Raw genomic sequence first — 19,962 nt, forward strand, 5'->3', positions numbered from 1 at the left:
AGGTCCTGTGCAGCCTGCTCTGGGTGACCCTGCTTGGGGAGGGGGTTGGACTAGATGACCCACAGAGGTCCCTTCCAACCCCTACTATTCTGTGATTCTGTGATTCTGTGATGTGCCTAAATGTTAAATCTCACCGAGCCTCGTTAGCGTGAGAGCCATTAACGTGAACAAAAGCCGTTTTCGAGGTTGAATTGAGAAGCATCAGAGCATTAGAGTGCTGGGGAGATTAAAATCAGCGTTTATTCGGCTCTAATCTAATGTGCATGGAACAATAGGCATTCGATGACTAATTCTGGCAACGCTGGGTATCTTATCAAAATATAGCTGTTTAATTTCAAGCTTTTTTTGAGGGAGAGGCTTCCAGCAGCTTCAATCCTACGCGCATGCTTTGCTAGCGCCGAGCACGCTCCGAGCAGACCCCATCCTCCGTGTCTGGAGGAGCCTGGGCTGGGCATGCCATGGCATGGCACCGTCCTCGCACCAGCAGCTCTGCCCGCTCCCACCGGTGCGTTTTCCCCCCCAAGGGGAAAAGAAGAGTGGCTTTGCTCAAGCGAAGCCAGCGGGGACGGGGTTGGTGGCTTTGCGGGGGGCTCCCCCACCGCGTCACGATTGCTGTTTGCCGGCGTTGATTTAGGGTACGAGCACGGCCCCGCTCATCCCCGCGCTCAGCAGGCGCAGGTCCCCCACCCCTGGGCGTCGGGGGACCTGGGGTCACCATCAAGTCCACGGCCACTACGCATCGCATCCCTCGGGAGGGGGTTTAATCCCCCCTGGCCCCCAGCGCTGATGCTTGCTCTGGGCGTGGAGCGTCGGGACCAGAGCGCGGTCGTGCTCGCCCCACAGGGACTTTGGGGACAATGGCTCTGTCCCGGAAGGCACCTGGCAGCGTGCTTGGGAGTGTGGCATGGCGCAGGGTCTGGCAGTGGCTTTTTCCTCTAAAATAAGCCCCGATGAGCTATTTTGGTGTTTTCCTCCCCACTCTCTGCATGTGGGAGCTGTGAGGAGTGGCAGGGGGGTCGGGCAGCCCTGTGCTTCCTGCAGATGAAGCCTTCTCCGTCACAGAATCACAGAATCACAGGATCCCAGCATGGTGGGGGTTGGCAGGGACCTCTGTGGGTCACCCAGCCCAACCCCCTGCCCAAGCAGGGTCACCCAGAGCAGGCTGCACAGCACCGCGTCCAGGCGGGGCTGGAATATCTGCAGAGAAGGAGACTCCACAGCCTCCCTGGGCAGCCTGGGCCAGGGCTCCGGCACCCTCAGAGGGAAGAAGTTCTTCCTCGGGTTCAGCTGGAGCTTCCTCGGCTTCAGTTTGTGCCCGTTGCCCCTTGTCCTGTCACTGGGCACCACTGGAAAGAGTCTGGCCCCGTCCTCCTGACACCCACCCTGCAGATATTTAGAGGCATTTCGAAGGTCCCCTCTCAGCCTTCTCTTCTCCAGGCTGAACAAGCCCAGCTCCCTCAGCCTCTCCTCGTAGTAGAGATGCTCCAGTCCCCTCCTCATCCTCCCAGCCCTCCGCTGGACTCTCTCCAGTAGCTCCTCATCTTTCTTGAACTGGGGAGTCCAGAACTGGACACAGCACTGCAGATGGGGCCTCACCAGCGCAGAGCAGAGGGCCCTTGGTTAGGACCTGCCAAAAAGCAGCTCTTGTTTTTGCCCGGTAACGCTTCGGTTTGCCTGAACGGCCGGTCAATACTTGAAATGTCAAACTCGAGCACCGCTGACCTTTCTGGTGGAAAATAACTTCTGCCCAGCCGCTCCCAGGGATGTCGGCGCTGGAGAGGAGAGAGGGGAAATAACCCCACATGAGGGGGTCACCGGGGTAAGGAGGGGGTGGGTTTCCGTTCCACTTGGGTTTTCTTTGTACAGAAGTGGCCTTGACTTTGACTGGGAAGCCCCAGCTGGGGAACGCTCGCCAGAACCTCCGTTGGTGCCGGGAGGGGGAATGAAAAAAGCTAATAATGTCATTTCATAAAGGTGCTGTCACCCAGAGTGCCACAAAACCCCTCCTGAAAGCCCCAGATTTTATAGGCAAAAGATGAATATTACTATTGCATTCCCTTTTCCCAACATGCTTTTTCTGGCAAATATCTGTTCCTTGCCAGTCAGCCGTAACCCTGACGCTTAACCACGTGAGGGACAAGAAATCGGGGAGTCCCGATGACAGAGCACTGGCTTCCCATTACAAACCTCTCCGGGGCGGTGGGAGATGCCGTGTGCCATCGCGGCAACCCGACGGGCCCTGCTGCGGTGCCGGGGCCGGGGTTTTGCCAACCCCCCCCGAACGACCGCTTCGTACAGGTGGAAGCAGAAATCCATTTCCCTGAAAGCTTTCATGGTCGAGGCGGATCGCAGGGCGCTGCCGATGGGGATTTTTTAGGGATTGGAGTCGGCTGGGCTCTGTCACTGCCTATTGCGGCGTTCGGGGCTCTCTGCGCAAGCTCCCCCCGCCCGGCTGCTGTTGCCAAGACTCCCGATGCTTGAAAAGATGCCTTTAAAAATAAACACATTGAGACAAGAGCTGTGTCCCGCTGCTGCTGGTGGGCAGAGGCTGGAGCTGCCAGCAGATCCGAAAAGCCTTCAAAGAGGGGCTGAGTTTTCGCTTCTTGGTTCCTTTTCTCCCGGGCGAAGGGCAGTGCCTTTCCCAGGGGCTGTGGGCAGAGCTGGTCCCGTGGGTTTTCTGCCCCACGGCGGAAGGGGGCTGCGGGGTGGGCACCGGTCCTCCGTCCTCGACAAAAACCTGCAAAATCGAAAGTTGCTTGGTTATTTTTTTTTTTTTTTTTTAATGCAATTGCCCCCGAAGCTGCTCTCCGCTGAATGGCAGCCTGAAACACCCACTTCAAGGCTGACTTCCCCACCCTGCCAGAAGCGGGAGCCCGCAGGGTGCCTGGGACGGGCTGCTTTTACCCCAAGCATCAGTACAGGCTGGGGCTGACCTGCTGGAGAGCAGCTCTGCGGAGAGGGACCTGGGTGTCCTGGGGGACGACAGGGTGACCATGAGCCAGCAGCGTGCCCTGGGTGCCAAGAAGGCTGATGGGATCCTGGGGTGCATCAAGAGGAGTGTGGGCAGCAGGGCGAGGGAGGTTCTCCTCCCCCTCTACTCAGCCCTAGTGAGGCCCTATCTGCAGTGCTGTGTCCAGTGCTGGGCTCCCCAGTTCAAGAAAGTTGAGGAGCTACTGGAGAGAGTCCAGTGGAGGGCTACGACGATGATGAGGGGACTGGAGCATCTCTCCTACAAGGAGAGGCTGAGGGAGTTGGGCTTGTTCAGCCTGGAGAAGAGAAGGCTGAGAGGGGACCTTCGAAATGCTGATAAATATCTGCGGGGGGGGGTCAGGAGGATGGGGCCAGACTCTTTCCAGTGGTGCCCAGTGACAGGACAAGGGGCAACGGGCACAAACTGGAGCAGAGGAAGCTCCAGCTGAACCCGAGGAAAAACTTCTTCCCTCTGAGGGTGACAGAGCCCTGGCCCAGGCTGCCCAGGGAGGCTGTGGAGTCTCCTTCTCTGGAGATATTCCAGCCCCGCCTGGACGTGGTGCTGTGCCCCCTGCTCTGGGTGACCCTGCTTGGGCAGGGGGTTGGGCTGGGTGACCCACAGAGGTCCCTGCCAACCCCGACCATGCTGGGATTCTGTGATTCTGCTTTGCTCCCCGGCCCCTCAGGCGGGTCCCTCTGTCACTTCCCCATGTACCAGCCCCGTGGTGGCTGATGCAATATTGCAGCTCCCGGGATGGATGGGGACAAAGAGGGAAGGGAGCTCTCTGCAACCTCCAGCCAGCGCTCTCGGAGACGAAAACTTGCCCGTCCTTTCCCCGTACGGGCCGCAGCCGCTCCTCAGCATCACTGCCTGCACCAGCCCTGCTGTATGTGGAAAATCTCCTGCTCACCCACCTACCCCGCACGCTCCCGTCCATCTCCCTGAGCTGTGTTTGCAGTGGGGCAGGGTCAGAGGAAGATGTTAATGCAACTCTGCAAGGGTGCCGGGGAGGCTTCACCCAGAGCTGCCAACGCCCGGCTCCGTGCCCGTAATGTTGTCCCTGGGGTCTTTCCCCACCTCCAGGTCCCTGTGTTTGCCGCTGGTTTTGAGGAACGGCACCCAAACCGACCCAGTGGCACCCAGCAACACCTCTGCCTGTCTCCTTCGATGAGAGATTTTGCGAAAAGAGAGCTGTTCCCCGCAGCCTGGGTGCCCGGCTCGGCGTGCACGCCCGGCGCTGGCAGATATCCGCGCTCCGCCGATCCAACCTCAATGAGCTGCTTTGTTCTTTTGTGTGGAGAGGAGGAGCGGGGCGGCCGGGGAAGGGGAGGAAGGGGAAGGAGATGCTCTGCGCTGGCCTGCATCCCTGCTCGGGGCTTCCCAGCTCACCCCTTTTCTGCCCCAACTGTTGTTACGAAGGAGATTTCCACCGTCCAGCTTGGGACTTTGGGACAAGCTCTTCCCCTAAGCGGTTCAAGAAGCAAAACGCTGCAATGAGCCTAAAAACGCCGGAGCGGAGCGGAGAATTTCTCTGCTGTTGCTTGTTTCACGCGGGCGGTGTTGGTGCTGAATGTCGTGACTGGGGACGTGATTTATTTCACTGCCTCACTTCAAAGCGCTGGGCAGTATTCTCGTTTTTCATGGAAGTTCTGCTCAACCCCAGACAGGGGAGGAGTTTTGTGATGAAAGGAAAAACCAGAGTCTAAGAATAATGCAGAACTAGGATGGACCTTGGACGTGGTGGCACATTAGTCCGATTCTGGAGATGGATGGAAATGACTCCGATAAATCAATAACGTTTTTTTTAATGCCTCTGAGCTGTGGGGAGTGGGGTGATGGAAAACTAAAAATGCCCATTAGCGCCAGCAGCATGTAGAGAATCACTCAAAAAGCGAGTTTCATAAAAATTCGGTGTTGTAGGATTGCAGATGCTTTGGATGGTAACTCCCAGAATTGCTGGATGTGGCCCATCGCGAGGGGACAGGGGCTGGTCCCTCGCTGCTGGGAGTTCGAGCTGAGCCGGGGCCGACCGGGGCTCCGGGGACGTCTGCGGCTTTGTCCAAGCACACCAGGGCGAGCAGCAGGCAGGAGCTAAAATTAGCAGGAGTTTTTTGTCTTCCAGCATCCTGTGGCTTCCCGGAGAGCAGCCGGCAGCAGCGGGGCGGTGGCCGGGGGGGGTCACAAGCACCCCTGAATCCACCCCCAGAGCCTGTGTTCATTTTTCTGTTCCAGAGCAGAGGGAAGGGTATTTCTAGGGGGAAAATAATTTGTGGTGAAGACGATAGGTTCTGAACAGACACAGGTTTGCAAAATTTAAGTCAAATAATTTGGAAGTGAGGAGAAAAGGGCAAAGAAATTTGGAAGCAAAATCCCCAGAGTCTGAAGTGCTGTTCACTTCCATGGCTGCTGAAATGCCGGTGGAGCAAAGGTTTAAACCCAAGGTGAAACCAGCAAATGCAACGTTCTTCCTGGGGAAGGTCCTGTCCCCGTGGCCGCGGTGATGCCACCACGGCTTGGGTGCAGCCGCCTCTCCCCACACCCCGTGGGACGTGAGATGCTGTGGTCTCTGCGTGCCGAAACCCGTGCGAAGCCCCCAGCCCCCTGGGAGGAAGCACGGGGCAGAGGGGCCGGCGTGGGACTGCAGCTGGGTGGCTTTTTCCAGCCTTTCCTCTCCGGCTTTGTCTCGCCAGAGTCGAGCTCCTTTGGGGAAGGGGCCGTTTTCCTCCCCGGCTGGGAAATGTCAGCACCACCTGCAAAATACTCGGTGCCGGAGGGGAACACTGAGCTGCATCCCGCCGGCATCCGAAGCATCCCTGCGTCCTCCCTCCTCCCCGTCCCTTCCTCATCTTCAGAAGCCTTGGCTGGCGCGGGCAGGAAGGAGGATGTTTGTCCAGCGTGCCCCCTCCGAGCCCGGAAACCCCAGGGAGTGACGGACTCTGCAAAGCAGCACGCAGAGGGCAAATAAATAAGTAAATAACAAAACTATTTCCCATTTGAAATGATACTTCTACCCTGGGCTGCAGAGGCTGGGGGACAGGAGATTTTCATCCTCCTGCCTAGAAAATTTGACTTGTTTTCAACGGTTTTCCATCATAAAATAGCATTGCTTGTGAAACGATGTGTTTTGCTGGGAAGACTTAGAATCATAGAACCACAGGTTGGAAAAGACCTCTGAGATCATCGAGTCCAACCATCACCCCAACACCACCATGCCTGCTAAACCATGTCCCCAAGTGCCACATCCGCATGGTGTTTGAACCCCTCCAGGGATGGGGACTCCCCCACTGCCCTGGGCAGCCTGGGCCAACGCCTGACCACTCTTTCAGGAAAGAAATTTTTCCCAATCTCCAACCTGAACCTCCCCTGATGGAACTTGAGGCCATCGCTTCTCGTTCTGTCACTGGTTACTTGGGAGAGGAGACCAACAGAAGAGACTTCCCACGTGCACCCTGTCAGCAGCCGTGTTTGCAGCATGAGCGTTGTGCATCGCCCTTTGCACGTTGGTTTTTCATTGACTTTCTTCCTCCTGGCATCCTTAAGGTCTCTTGGTGGCCATGAGCGTGGGCTTGCGGTCTGGTTCGCATCCTTCGGGAGCAGCCGGGTGCTGGGGAATTCTTTGCGGGTCGGAGTTGTGGTGTCCCCGGCGGTGATGCCACGGGCTCGGTGCTGCGGCCACCATGGGCTGCCGGCAGAAACCAAAGGGCTCCTGCTGCTCCCCATCCCCTGGGTGCTTGGAAGCCCCGTGGGATGACAGTAGCTTCAAAGAAAAGGTTTAAATATATATAGTGGGGAAAGATAAATGGAGGAAGGAATAATAAAATTAAATGGAAAAATAAAGCTGGCATCTGCTTGGAAGCTCAGAGTTTTCCTCAATCCAGAACTGAAGCGTTGCTCACCCCAATGGGAGAATGCAATGGGAAACAGGCGACTTTTTTGTATAGCCAGAAAATATTCTTAGGGTTTTTTTGCAGGCAATGCCTCCTGCAGCCCGATGGGCTCCATGGCAAAGGGGTCCAGGCAGAGCGTGGCAGCCCACGGCGGGCAGCTCCCCGGAGCCGGTGGCACCTCCGTGTGCCAAAGCCGCCTGCGGAAGGACCAGACGTGAAGGTGCTTCGGGAGCGGACCTTCCCTGCCCACCCACCCCTTGAGCACCTTGCTCCGGCGACGGGGGAAGACGCCGGCGGGCGCAGCCACCTTCGAGGGGCGAAGGACACTGGGCTTTTTATTCTTCAAACCAGAACCAACGCTGAGGCAGAAGTGTCCCATCAGCTGCTTTGCCCTGCTCCTCCCGTCACAGAATCACAGAATCACAGAATGTTTGGGGTTGGAAGGGACCTCTGTGGGTCACCCAGTCCAACCCTCCTGCCCAAGCAAGGTCACCTACAGCAGGCTGTAGAGGACCTTGTCCAGGCAGGGCTTGAATATCTCCAGAGAAGGAGAATCCACAACCTCCCTCGGCAGCCTAGGCCAGGGCTTCGTCACCCTCAGAGGGAAGAAGGTCTTCCTCATGTTCAACTGGAACTTCCTCTGCTTCAGTTTGTGCCCGTTGCCCCTTGTCCTGTGGCTGGGCACCACTGGAAAGAGTCTGGCCCCGTCCTCCTGACACCCACCCTGCAGATATTTGTAAGTATATATTAGGTCCCCTCACAGCCTTCTCTTCTCCAGGCTGAACAAGCTCAGCTCCCTCAGCCTCTCCTCGTAGGAGAGATGCTCCAGTCCCCTCCTCATCCTCGCAGCCCTCCGCTGGACTCTCTCCAGTAGCTCCTCATCTTTCTTGAACTGGGGAGCCCAGCACTGGACAGAGTACTCCAGATGAGGCCTCACTAGGGCAGAGCAGAGGGGAAGGAGAACCTCCCTTGTCCTGCTGTCCACCCTCCTCTTGATGCACCCCAGGATCCCACTGGCCTTCTTGGCAGCCGTCCCTCAGCACCCTCTCCATCCAAAGGCTGATGCTCCCCGCAGCCGGTGGGGCTGGGACCCCCGGAACACCCCCAAGCCCCCGGCTCTCCCAGCCAGCACGGGAGCTATTTCTGATCCGGGAAAGCCTCCGCCGGCTGCCAGACCCAGAAATCTGCAGGAAAGGGCCCGGATGGGAGCTGCCCGCCGCACAATGCCGGCTCTGGGCACCCCCCAGCCCCTTGCCGGGGATTTTGCCGGCGTTTCCCGGCTGTCTGCATCCCCGGGGCCGCGGGGCGACGTGATGCTGTTTACAGGAAACACTGACAGAGGTTAAAGGAAAGAAACTCTGGATTTCTCCGGCGAAACAGGCGCTTGAGCTTAGTGCTTCCTCCCGGCGTGGCGGGGGCTGTGTGGAGACTTGCCTGGTTTTTGGTGAAAGAACAGAACAGGGAGGGCTGGGAAAAAAAGGGAGGTGCGAGCCTCCATGGCACGCATGTGAAGAAGGGTAAAAACGCATCTCCGGGCTGCTTGGAGCTCGTTTGTGCCGGTGCTTTGCTTGGCAGGGGGTCGCTAAGCTGAAATTCTGAATGCAGAAAATAAGGGGAGCCCCTTTTCTGCTACCCCGGCGCGGCAGCAGGGGTGTCCGCAGCGGGGTCTGTGGGATTTGTCCTGCGTGGCGAGATGCTACGAGGCATCTGAGAAGTTGAGTGGGGGAAGGATTGAGCGAGTGGCCCTTTCAGTAGAGTCTGGGGCTTTTTTTTGCAATAGTTCTGGAGCAGAGGGACAGGGAAGGCAGAAACGAGAGCAAAGTCGAGGTCCCGGGATCGTGGAGTGAATGGAGAGCTTAAAAAATATTAAAGTGCATTTTTGTGCTTTTATAACATTATGAAAAGTTTAGTTTCAGTATGAAAACTCATCTGTTCAGACAAAGGAAAATGTACGATTTAGTGAAGCTCTTGAAAGCCACTCCTCAAGCTGCGGTCGGGGTGTTTTTCCTTGCCCTGCCTGGCTCCGACCGCTTGGGTAGGTTTGGCAAAGACTCACAGCGCTTTGTTGGACGTGAGTCTGCATTTTTTTCCGGAGCAGAAACCTTCCCAGCCAAAAACGTCTCCCCGCTCTCGTTTCGGGTTAAATCCTCGAGGATCTGTGTCCTTTTTCCCCTTGCAGCCGGGGGATTGCCGACAGCACGGTCTCCTCGGAAGGATGCTCCCGGCGTGCGTGCTGCCGGTGGGATGGGCAAGGCAGCTGGGATTTGGGGTGCGGGGGGTTGAGGCAGCGCAGCGGGGTCCTCGCGCAGGGCAGGGTGTCGGATGCTGCGGGGAACATCGGCACAGCGGGGCTCTGCTCGCGCCGGGTCGCTGCGACCCGTTCCTGGCCATCAGCCCCGCAACGCGCGGTGCGGGCTGGTACCCTCTGCTGCTCCTTGCTCTGCCTTTGGCCCCGTAGCTGGGAGTTACGCCGATGAGCTTGCTCCTGCCAGTTAGGGATGGAAACGCTAGCGTTTCCAGGCTTAAAGCACTCCCCTCTCCTATTTGGGAGACGCTGCTCCAACGTGCCGTGCTCCCAACCGTGGCGTTGAGTTTGGGGAGGAGCAGGGACCCGGATTTCTTTAGGGTTGGAGCAGCCAGCGGAGCGTTTCTCCGGTGTTGCCCCTTGCTGAGAGGTGCTCTCAGCAGATCACCCAGGGTTTAAGTGCTCATTGACCCGCTTTTGTCAGTAGATGCTGGTCATGAAGACGCGAGCGGCTCGAGTCCTCCGGCATGCAATTACCGTGGGTACTTATGGTGCTCTAAGGTGGCTTGAACGCTGATGCTCTTCCCCTGGCACGCTCCGAGTGCCTTAAATCTTTATAGATTTTGTCAGGAACACTTGTCCTACTGTAAGGGTTGTTCAAAAGAAGACCGAAATGAAAACAGCAGCGGGTTTTTTACTTAGAAAAAGGGAAGTAGTGAGGAGAAAGGAAAGCGCGCCCATTTCTGTGCACGCCTCTGCAGCGCTTGGACTTGCTCTGGGGAAGCAGCGTGAGCTGGGGGGTCCTTGGGATCCCTGCTCTGCCGGGATCGGCTGGTGGGATCTCCGGGAGCATCTCACGGTTGGGAGCAACGGCAAGTGCTCTGCGACGCTTGGGGGTTAGCCCACGCGGGGAGACCCGTGCAAAATACGCTGAGGCAGCTGAACACAACGTGTACGAGCTCTCCGGTGCTCACTCAGAATCACAGAATCCCAGCATGGTGGGGGTTGGCAGGGCCCTCTGTGGGTCACCCAGCCCAACCCCCTGCCCAAGCAGGGTCACCCAGAGCAGGGGGCACAGCACCGCGGCCAGGCGGGGCTGGAATATCTCCAGAGAAGGAGACTCCACAGCCTCCCTGGGCAGCCTGGGCCAGGGCTCCATCACCCTCAGAGGGAAGAAGTTCTTCCTCTTCTCCCTGCCTAAGTGCTCTTGTTCTGCCCCGGTGCACGCTTTCACGCGGGCCAGACCCATCTGTTTCCAAGTCATCACGTTAAAAGCCTGAATTCATTTGTCACATGCACACAAAGTAGTAGCGCTGTGTCTTCTGGTCGTGCTGGAAAGGAGATCAGCTTAAATTTTGCAGCAGTAGAGAGCCTTTTAATGCCTTTTTGGAGTTGTACCTTGCACCGGGGAGACACCTTCTATTTTTTCCAGGGTGTTACATTTGCTGATCTGTGCTGCTCCGATACTGCCGTGCCTCGTCAGGCAAAATCCCTCTTGCAGCGGGGGTTGGAAACTGGAAAGCAACTGGGGAACAGCCCGAGTAGGGTATTTTGGGAAGGCTAAGCCCTCTGCCTTTGCCCCCGCAGATGTCATGGCGCCCGCAGTACCGCAGCTCCAAGTTTCGGAACGTCTACGGGAAGGTGGCGAGCCGGGAGCACTGCTTCGACGGCATCCCCATCACCAAGAACGTCCACGACAACCACTTCTGCGCCGTCAACACCCGATTCCTCGCCATCGTGACCGAGAGCGCCGGCGGCGGCTCCTTCCTCGTCATCCCCCTCGAGCAGGTAAGAGGTTTGGCCCCGGCGGAGGCGACTCCGATCCGGAGCCGGTCCCTAAGCGCGGGCGTGCGGGTGGATGCTCCATCCCGGGAATCCTCGGGATGCGTCGAAGCCTCCGCTGCCTTTCACTGGAGTTTTCTTGTGCAGGGCAGGGAGGATTTACAGCTGCCTGAGCGAAGCGGGTTTTTTCTTTAGGAGGAAAATGAAAGGTTTGTTAAGAGCTTTTTTGGCATCTCTCAGTGAGCATGTGCCAGCAGGGCGGGCGCTGGGCACGTCTCCACCCTGCCGCTCGGGTTTGTGACCAAGCGCTCCACCAACACAGCTCCCAGAGAGCAGGGGAGGCCCCGCAGAGCCCTCGTCCTGCCGAGCAGGTAGCGGTCCTTACCTTCAACATAACCTCAGCCCTCAGATTTGATGCCGTGGACAGCGTGAGAGGGAGAGCGCAGCTGCGCACCCAGCTTTCCTGTTGCAGAACCCCAGGGGCCGTTGCTCTGTGCGCTGCAGCAGGTTCCACCCCACGCCAGATTTATTTCTAAGACTCCATCATCGAGCCGTAGCCCCTCACGACGCCCAGGAGCCGGGTGCACGGGAGACGCGGCGCGCACACCTCCGCGCTGTCAATCCCGTCCGCAGCGCGCGTCCTTCCTCCCCACCACGCTCTGCTTTTGCTTCCCCAGCTCAGACTTTCCCCAGCCCCTTGCCTGGGCACCCGCGTGAATCCGCGCATCTCCTGCTCATGCAATTTTAAAAACTCCCATAAATTCAGCTGACGCTTCACTTGGTGCCTGGCGGCGGCTCCTGGCTGAGCCCTCGTCCCCACGGCAGACGCGGAGCCATGTCTCGGAGGAAAAGCCAGGAAGCAGTGACCTTGAACGTCATGAAATAAAGATTTCCTTTGCTTTGCTTCGCTCCCGAAAGTGGAGCGCGGGGCGCTGCCGCGGGGTCCCACGGCTGCGCCGATGCCAGTGCTGCAGCGTGCGGACCCGGCAGCTCCGAGCTGGTACCCGCATCCCATCCCGGGCATCCCGCCCTCGCCCCGCCGATGCTGGGCTGCTGGAGGGGACATGAGGGCTCCCAGTCGCTCGCTCTCCGGAGCGTTTTTGACATGGGAGGAGCTGCATTCGCTCCCCTTAGGGATGCACCTGCCTGATTTAACTTGGACACGCCGTGTGTGAACGCGTAGGCCATGCACGGGGAGGAGGAGGCTGTGTCTCGACGGCGAAGTCGCAGAGCCAAACCCGCCGGGATTGCCAGCCGGGAGGGGAAGCGGGCAGAGCCGGCCATGGTGGGATGGAGGAGCCCAGCACCCCTCCGCACCCCATCTCCCCACGCCCTGGCATCCTCCCAGACACTTTCCCCATGTAACGTTCACATCTCTTCTGAATTTCTCTTGAATTTCTGGAGTGGAACCCGCTACAGATGGAAGAAATTATAATCAGCATTCTAATTGCAAGGCACAGCTTGACTCTTATTAATATTCGAGAAACCAGGAGCTTTGTCTGAGCCCTCGGAGCGCTCCGGCCCCAGCTCTGCCTCCCTCCCCACGCCACCGAGCAGAGCTGGGAGGACGCCCGTCCCCACACCGCTTGCTCGTGGTCCTAAATCCCGAGCTGAGAACCCGACAGCGCCAGCAAATTACCCTTTTTTTTAATTTTTCTGGCTAACTTAGCCGGGTCCCAGTGGGGTAAGAGCAGAGGGAGCGCGATGCCGTTTGCAGCCTGTCCTGAAGGGATCGTCAGCCCCGTGCGGAAATCCTGGCACTATCGCACCCAGTAAATCCCAGAGCACAGACCCCAGTGCTCCGTGTCAAGTGGCTCCACACGCCTTTGTACAATCTAATAATTTCATTTCTTTTTTTTTTAGATAGGGACTGATTAGCTCATTAAGAGTAAACTAATTTCCTTTGGAAATCAGCAGCCCTCTAATTAATTGGCATCCATATTTAGCCGAACATAATTAAGGTAACCTAGATACTGCAGATCTACTCAGGATTTGATTTGCTGCCATCTTTTTTTTTTCTTTTTTTTTTTTTTTTCATTTCTGCCCTCTGTTCTGCTCAGAAATGTTCCCCAGAAGCCCCCCTGCTTTCTGCTTCGGGTGACGATGCGTTTGCATACGCTGGGCCATATGGTCCCCTGCCTGCACATCAGAAGTGCTGCTTCCCCGTGCGCTGACGTAGCAATCAGGGGGACGTGCAGATCATTCGGCAAGGCTGCGTGGGTTGGAAAGACAGAGCGTGGCTGCGTTTTATTCCCCCGTCCTCCCCAAGCCTGTCCCCCTGCCCCGAGCTGCAGCAGAGCTGGGGTGGGATCCCAAATTCTGGAGCCCTGGCCACTGGGAACCAGCCTCTCCCCAGCACCGCGAAGGTTTTGTGCTATAAATATCCCCGGAGAGTGGGTGAAGGAGCACTGCTGCTGGGGCTCAAGAAGATGGTGATTTGCTCCCCGAACCGTAGCAACAGGATTTGGTCCAGGCTCCAGCTGACAGGGAGAGGAGACCCCGTCGAAAATGTCGGTGCATTTGGAGTCAGCAAGAACGGGCTGAGCGTTGTCACCACGAGCAAAATCCAGTCCTGCTCGGATGGTGCAGGTCTGCAGGAAAGCAGCTCGTGAAGCTATGTCCCCGTTTGTGGTCCAGCATGGACCACGCTTCTGCTCCGTCTGCTCCGGACATGCTCCCGGCACCGGCCGTCCCTCGTGCTCTCTGCCTTGTGAAGGGATGCGTGGACAGAGAGGGGCTGGGCATCTGCAGTGCTGTGTTCAGTTCTGGGCTCCCCAGTTCCAGAAAGATGAGGAGCTACTGGAGAGAGTCCAGTGGAGGGCTACGAGGATGAGGAGGGGACTGGAGCATCTCTCCTGCGAGGAGAGGCTGAGGGAGCTGGGCTTGTTCAGCCTGGAGAAGAGAAGGCTGAGAGGGGACCTTAGAAATGCCTCTAAACATCTGCAGGGTGGGGGTCAGGAGGATGGGGCCAGACTCTTTCCAGTGGTGCCCAGCGACAGGACAAGGGGCAACGGGCACAAACTGAAGCAGAGGAAGCTCCAGCTGAACCCGAGGAAGAACTTCTTCCCTCTGAGGGTGACGGAGCCCTGGCCCAGGCTGCCCAGGGAGGCTGTGGAGTCTCCTTCTCTGGAGATATTCCAGCCCCGCCTGGACGTGGTGCTGTGCAGCCTGCTCTGGGTGACCCTGCTTGGGCAGGGGGTTGGGCTGGGTGACCCACAGAGGTCCCGCCAACCCCCACCATGCTGGGATTCTGGGATTCTGGGATTCTGTGTGTTTGTGCCGCAGCTCAACTGCAACAGCCAGCACCGAGGATGCTCGGAGAGCCCACGTGTGTGGGCAGCACCAGGTCGTTGCTGGCCCTGAGCTGCAGCAGCTGGGGAAACCCAACATGGCCCCATCTCAGCTGTCCCTGATTTAGCCGGCTTCGTATCAACCGGGTGGGGGGCGAGGAGGGGTCCTGGGAGCAGCTGGGAGAGGAGGAGAAGGTGGTGGCCATGCAGCTTGCTGGGGTGGCCGTGGGCTGCTGTGGGGCCCCTTTGCAGGAGGTGGGCAGCTGGCTGGCATCACTGGTGCCGTGGTGGGAAGGTTTTTGTTTCAGCTTGTTTTCCCCAGCCGGACGGCGTTATCTGCCCGCGGGCCTGAAGGAAGCGGTGAGTGGGAAGGGGAGGCTCTGTTTACGCGTGGGAAGCCGAAGTCCGGAGTTGCTGCTCGTGGTGTAGCTGTGTCTGGCTGCGTGCGAGCTGCTGGTGGTGTGGGGCTCAGCATGGGGCAGGTCCCTTGCCGTGCCCCGGGCGGCACTGCCGGTGGTGGGTGGTGTGTGCCCCGGCGTGCAGAGGTGTGAGCAGGGGGTCCCAGGGGGCTGGCAGGGGACCGAGCCCTGCTGTGTTCCTGTGGGATGCCGGCATCCATCACCGCTACCACGGGGACCCTGCCAGGGGTAGCCCATGGAGGTGACAGACACTTTGCAAACCCCCATGGAGGTCCCAGACCTCCACGGCAGCTCTGGGGACGGGGACAGTGGCTGGGTGAAGCCCAAATCTGTGTCCAGTGCTGGGCTTCCCAGTTTCAGAAAGATGAGGAGCTACTGGAGAGAGTCCAGCGGAGGGCTGCGAGGATGAGGAGGGGACTGGAGCATCTCTCCTACGAGGAGAGGCTGAGGGAGCTGGGCTTGTTCAGCCTGGAGAAGAGAAGGCTCAGAGGGGACCTTAGAAATACCTCTAAATATCTGCAGGGGGGGGGTCAGGAGGACGGGGCCAGATTCTTTCCAGTGGTGCCCAGCGACAGGACAAGGGGCAACGGGCACAAACGGAAGCAGAGGAAGCTCCAGCTGAACCCGAGGAAGAACTTCTTCCCTCTGAGGGTGACGGAGCCCTGGCCCAGGCTGCCCAGGGAGGCTGTGGAGTCTCCTTCTCTGGAGATATTCCAGCCCCCCTGGCCGCGGTGCTGTGCCCCCTGCTCTGGGTGACCCTGCTTGGGCAGGGGGTTGGGCTGGGTGACCCACAGAGGTCCCCGCCAACCTCAAAAATTCTGTGATTCTGGGATTCTGTGAATCGTGCTGCAGGGACCCGCTTGCCAGCGTTGCCTCTGCCTTCGTTACCCAGCACGAAGGGGCGCGACGGGGCGGTCCCTCGTCCGCGTGGGGTTGGTGGCAATGACCCGCGTGGGTGCCAGGGCGGCAGCTGGCGAGCGGGAGCGGTGGGCTGCGTGCCCCCGGCTCCAGGATGGCTTCTCTTGGCTCGAGGTCCCGGTGGCATCTGCTCTGCCTCTGTGCTGGTGGCATCGCCCAAGGGACCCCCGCACAGACCCCTCTCTGCGGGGACACCCGCTTGCAACGGCTGGGCAGAGAACGGGCAAGCTCATCACAGCGCTGCTTTCCTGGCTTCTCAGAGCTGCTGGGCTTCGAAGCACAGGGAGGTTTTGTGCAGGAAAAAATACAGAATTTCCTCTGTTTCTCTGTGCTATGAACCAATTTTCATGTCCTTGGATCTTTTCTGCCTTTAAACTGGGGACGCAGGAGGCTCCCTTGGTCGGTGCTTTTTTGTTCTCTGTGAATTTTTCTCTGTCTGATTTTAGTTTGCAGGAGATATTTCCTTCAGCCTAGAGTTGGCTGGGAAAAAAAACAGACCTGAGGCTTACAAAAAAGCTGACACTTCAGCATTAGTGTTCCAGGTCGGAGCGCAGTCGGATGTCCCTGCCTTTATCAGGGAGATAAGGGGAGCGCAGCTGCGGGAAGCCCGGACCTGGGATCTGCCTGGTTTTAAGCACCTGGATCAGTCAAAAAGCGTCAGCGTGAAAATTTAACGCTGCCCGGAGAGCTGGGGGTAGAGCAGAGGAGGAAACAAGGTTTGAAAATGGGGGTCCTTGGGCCAGCAGGAGCTTGGGAGGGGAAATCTGGATTTTTGACCCTGTTGATGGTGCTGCATTTGCAGTGAAGCCTGGGGAAAGGAGAGCTGGGCTTTGCCTGGGCCATGGCAGTGCAATTTCCTGCCCCCTCTGCCGGATAAAATCCAGAGAATCCCTGCCCTCGCTGGGGAAAAGGGGCTTCTCATTACCCAGAAACTGGGATTTATTGTTAGTGTTCCATAATCCAGTTTCGCAGGGACATTATATGGGCTTTTGTCTTTTTAATTAACAAGCTGGAGCCTGGCTACTGCTTTTGTGGGGCCGATAAATGCTCCTGCAGCGAGGCGTCGGGGTTTCAGTCCGCGCGCGTCGCTGGTCGGATGCTGCTGGGCGCGACGCTGTGCGGGTTTTGGGGCCGCCGGGCTCTGTGGGCGCAGCGTGGCGGGCGAAGCTTTGCCGACAGTTTTTTCCCGTCAGTTTTTTTTCTAACAAACAATATTTCTGTCCACGCAAGAGGTGTAACTGGTATTTAAACCTTCATCCTGGCAAAAATGGCGTCAAGCCATGCTGATTTGTTTTCCTGCTTTATGACCAGCATGGTTTAGTTGCATAACAAAGGGTAATGAAGTCATCTATAAATTGCTGTAAGGTTTTCATGGCAAGAAACCTGGTAAATCCAGGATGGTTTGTTTATCCCCAAACACCCCTGAACATGGAGTTTGCCAGAGACAGCGGCAGCATCCTCCCTCTGGGGAAACTGAGGCGCGGAGACTGGTGATGCTCGCTCGAGGAGCACGGCAGAGATGCAGGGGCAGCTTCTGCCGGGGGAGAGGACGGCCGGGGGTGCTTGCCGTGAGGAGGACGGTCGCTAAAACCAGCTGGGATTGCAGCCTTTCCTGCTTTCCCCTTCTCGGGGTGGAGAGGGAGAAGCACAGGCGATAAAATCCACGGGGCTAAGCAGAAATCCTGCCTGGCTCTGCGTACCCGCTGCTGGTTTGAAGAATCCGTGCGCTGCTTCAGCAGGTGCTGGAGCCCGCAGAGCCCAGCTCCATCGCCCTCCCCTCCTGTCTGAGTTTCCCAGGTGGTACAGGGACAGCAGTTCTCACCCACGGCGTTATTTTCCCGGAGGTGCACATCTGGCTAAACAGCTTCTTCACTCGAAGGCGCCAGAACGCGAGCTCAGCTTTCAGAATTTGCTGGAAAGCTGGCTCTTGCCCCTCGCCCACTGCTCTCGTTCACAGGGGCGGTCGGGAAGCTTGGCAGCGTGTCCACCATAACCAGGCTACTCGCTGCGGGACCCGAAGCGCGTTCAGACATTGCCAGTGCTTGGAATTGAAGTTTTGATGAAAAATATTGTTTGCGTGCATGGATTTCCTTGTTTGCTTTTTTTTTTTTCCCTGGATTTACCAGGGAATCCCTGGACCGGCTTCCAGCCAGGTCAGTTGTGTGCCCAGGGGTGATCCTGCTGGGAACACGTGTGGTTGCCCAGTTTCCTTGGCCGTGGCTGCCTCTGGCCAAACTGGGACCACGCAATCGCTCCCGTCTGGTGGTTTGCAGTCGCTGGAGGCTGGATGAGCAGAAGGGAGGCTGAAGGGGGAGAGCAGAGAAGGTGGAGAAGGGCTTGAGGCATCTGTATATTTGTTCGGTTGTTGGGGAGAAACATATCCAACAGCATCATCCTTCCTCCTGCACGTGGGAATCTCCTTGGGGAATCGTTTGTGGAGCTGCACGAGTGACCGGGGCAGCAAGCGCTGCCTCTTGGTGCAACACCTCCGCTGCCTGGTGACCCATCCCCGCGCGTTTGAGCTCTCGCCGCTCTTTGCTGAAGCAAAGCATTCGACTTCACAGAATCCCAGCATGGTCGGGGTTGGCAGGGACCTCTGTGGGTCATCTAGTCCAACCCTCCTGCCCAAGCAGGGTCACCTACAGTAGGCTGTAGGGGACCTTGTCCAGGTGGGTCTGGAATATCTCCAGAGAAGGAGACTCCACAGCCTCCCTGGGCAGCCTGGGCCAGGGCTCCGTCACCCTCAGAGGGAAGAAGTTCTTCCTCATGTTCAGCTGGAGCTTCCTCTGCTTCAGTTTGTGCCCGTTGCCCCTTGTCCTGTTGCTGGGCACTACTGAAAAGATCTTGGCCCCATCGTCCTGACCCCCACCCTGCAGATATTTGTAAGTAGATATTAGGTCCCCTTGTCATTAGGACTTGGTTCCTAATGAGGGCCAGTTAACCTGCAGAGACCTTCTCCTGTACCAAAATCAGCCGGGGATCTGCCTCAGGTCAGGGAAATCTGTGTAGTTTCCCCCTCTTTGGCTCTCGAGTAGGAGAGACCTTCTTTCAAAAGACAGTGATAAATGTATTTACTCTTGATCTCAGCCACTGGAGACTTGTGTGTGCTCAAGGATTTCCTGGGAAACCCCGTAAATCCCCTGCGACTCAGACAGCGCTTCCCTGATCCCCCTCTGAAAGCTAATGAGGATTGGGTGGGGAAGGGTGGCCTGGGTGGTCCCTGGGGCTGGTGGTGGGTGCTCCTTCCTCGGGGACAGGGGCTGGAGGTGCTGGAGTTGATGCTGGGTGGACGCTGCTGTTGTCTCTGCGGAGTTTTCCATGCGTGATTGGTTTGAGGATGGAGCTGAGTCAAGGTTTTCACCACTCTTGTAGAGCTTCGTAAGAGATGCGAGGATTTGGAAACGTTCTGGGTTTGTACTCCAGGGAACTTGGTGAAAGGCGGGTTTTATGAAATACAGATATGAATTATTTATCCGTGCTTCCTGCTGGGTGGTTGTAAAGCGAATGTGGAGTCCTGCCGTCGCGAGACCGGAGCTTGCGCTGCTTGGAGGGTCTGGGGTGGGGACGCTTCCCATCGCGTGAGCCCAGCGATGGGTGGCCGAGAGGTTCACCGGGGTGGACTCTGATGTTGAAATTGCTCGTGAGCTCACACCGCTCGCAGCAATGCTTTGATGACTTGGAGTGCTGAAAAGTGATGCTTCTAAGAACAAAGCGGCTTCGCTCCTCCTGGTGATGGTGTTCCCCTTCCCGGGGCCGTGCCTCCATCCCTCCTGGGCTCCGCACGCTGCGGTCCCTCTGCCCTCGCTGCTGGTCCAGGGGAAGGCTTCCATCTCGGTCATCAAGCAGCGAAATAACCAAATTCAGCCAGCTTAAAAAATTCATTGTCCTTTCTTCCCTTTCTCCCCCAGACACGATACAAATAACTTTCTCCTTTTCAGGCGTTCCCAATTGCTCCAGCGAAGGGAGGGCTGTGAGGGGTGCAGTTGCTGGGAGATTTGCTCCTGGCAGTGCACACCGTGGAAGAGGTCGGCTGGCCAGAGCCTGGAGAGCCCCAGCACGCTCTCGCTGAAGGGCCGGTATCTGGGTCACCGAGCCTCCCCTGGCCAGGGGTCGGGGAGCCGGCGATCAGGATTCACCATGGCTTAACGCACGGCTGCTGGCAACGTCCCCCTGAGAACGACTCAGTGGGAAGCTGTGGTGTGAATCCCTGATTTTTATTGTGGTTTTTTTTTCCTTTTTATTGCACTTCTTTGGCTCCTTCTCCCCTTCCGGGTGCCCTGGGCATGGGCACAACCCACCACTGCCATCGCGTGAGGGCAGTCCCTTGCTGCATGCACCTGTCTGCTGTCTGCCTTCGACTAATTTTAATCAAAACCCTGGATTTCTTGGGCAGAAACTGCCCCTAGTAACCAAAATCTGTTTTGTCCTCTTGAAATGTACCCTCAGCAAG

The 19,962-nt window shown here is 57.7% G+C and overlaps 1 protein-coding gene across 1 annotated transcript in view; it reads left to right on the forward strand.

The window, feature by feature from the left end:
- The window catches only part of CORO2B (coronin 2B), a 50,923-nt gene that overhangs the window by 16,952 nt on the left and 14,009 nt on the right, over positions 1 to 19,962 (forward strand). Inside the window, exon 3 of the mRNA XM_075431991.1 lies at positions 10,691 to 10,891. Within this exon, the coding sequence (XP_075288106.1) occupies positions 10,691 to 10,891 (201 nt within the window). The remainder of the gene's footprint in view (positions 1 to 10,690; positions 10,892 to 19,962) is intronic.

The sequence above is a fragment of the Opisthocomus hoazin genome, chromosome 10 (genome assembly GCF_030867145.1).
Source record: "Opisthocomus hoazin isolate bOpiHoa1 chromosome 10, bOpiHoa1.hap1, whole genome shotgun sequence".
Taxonomy (NCBI): domain Eukaryota; kingdom Metazoa; phylum Chordata; class Aves; order Opisthocomiformes; family Opisthocomidae; genus Opisthocomus; species Opisthocomus hoazin.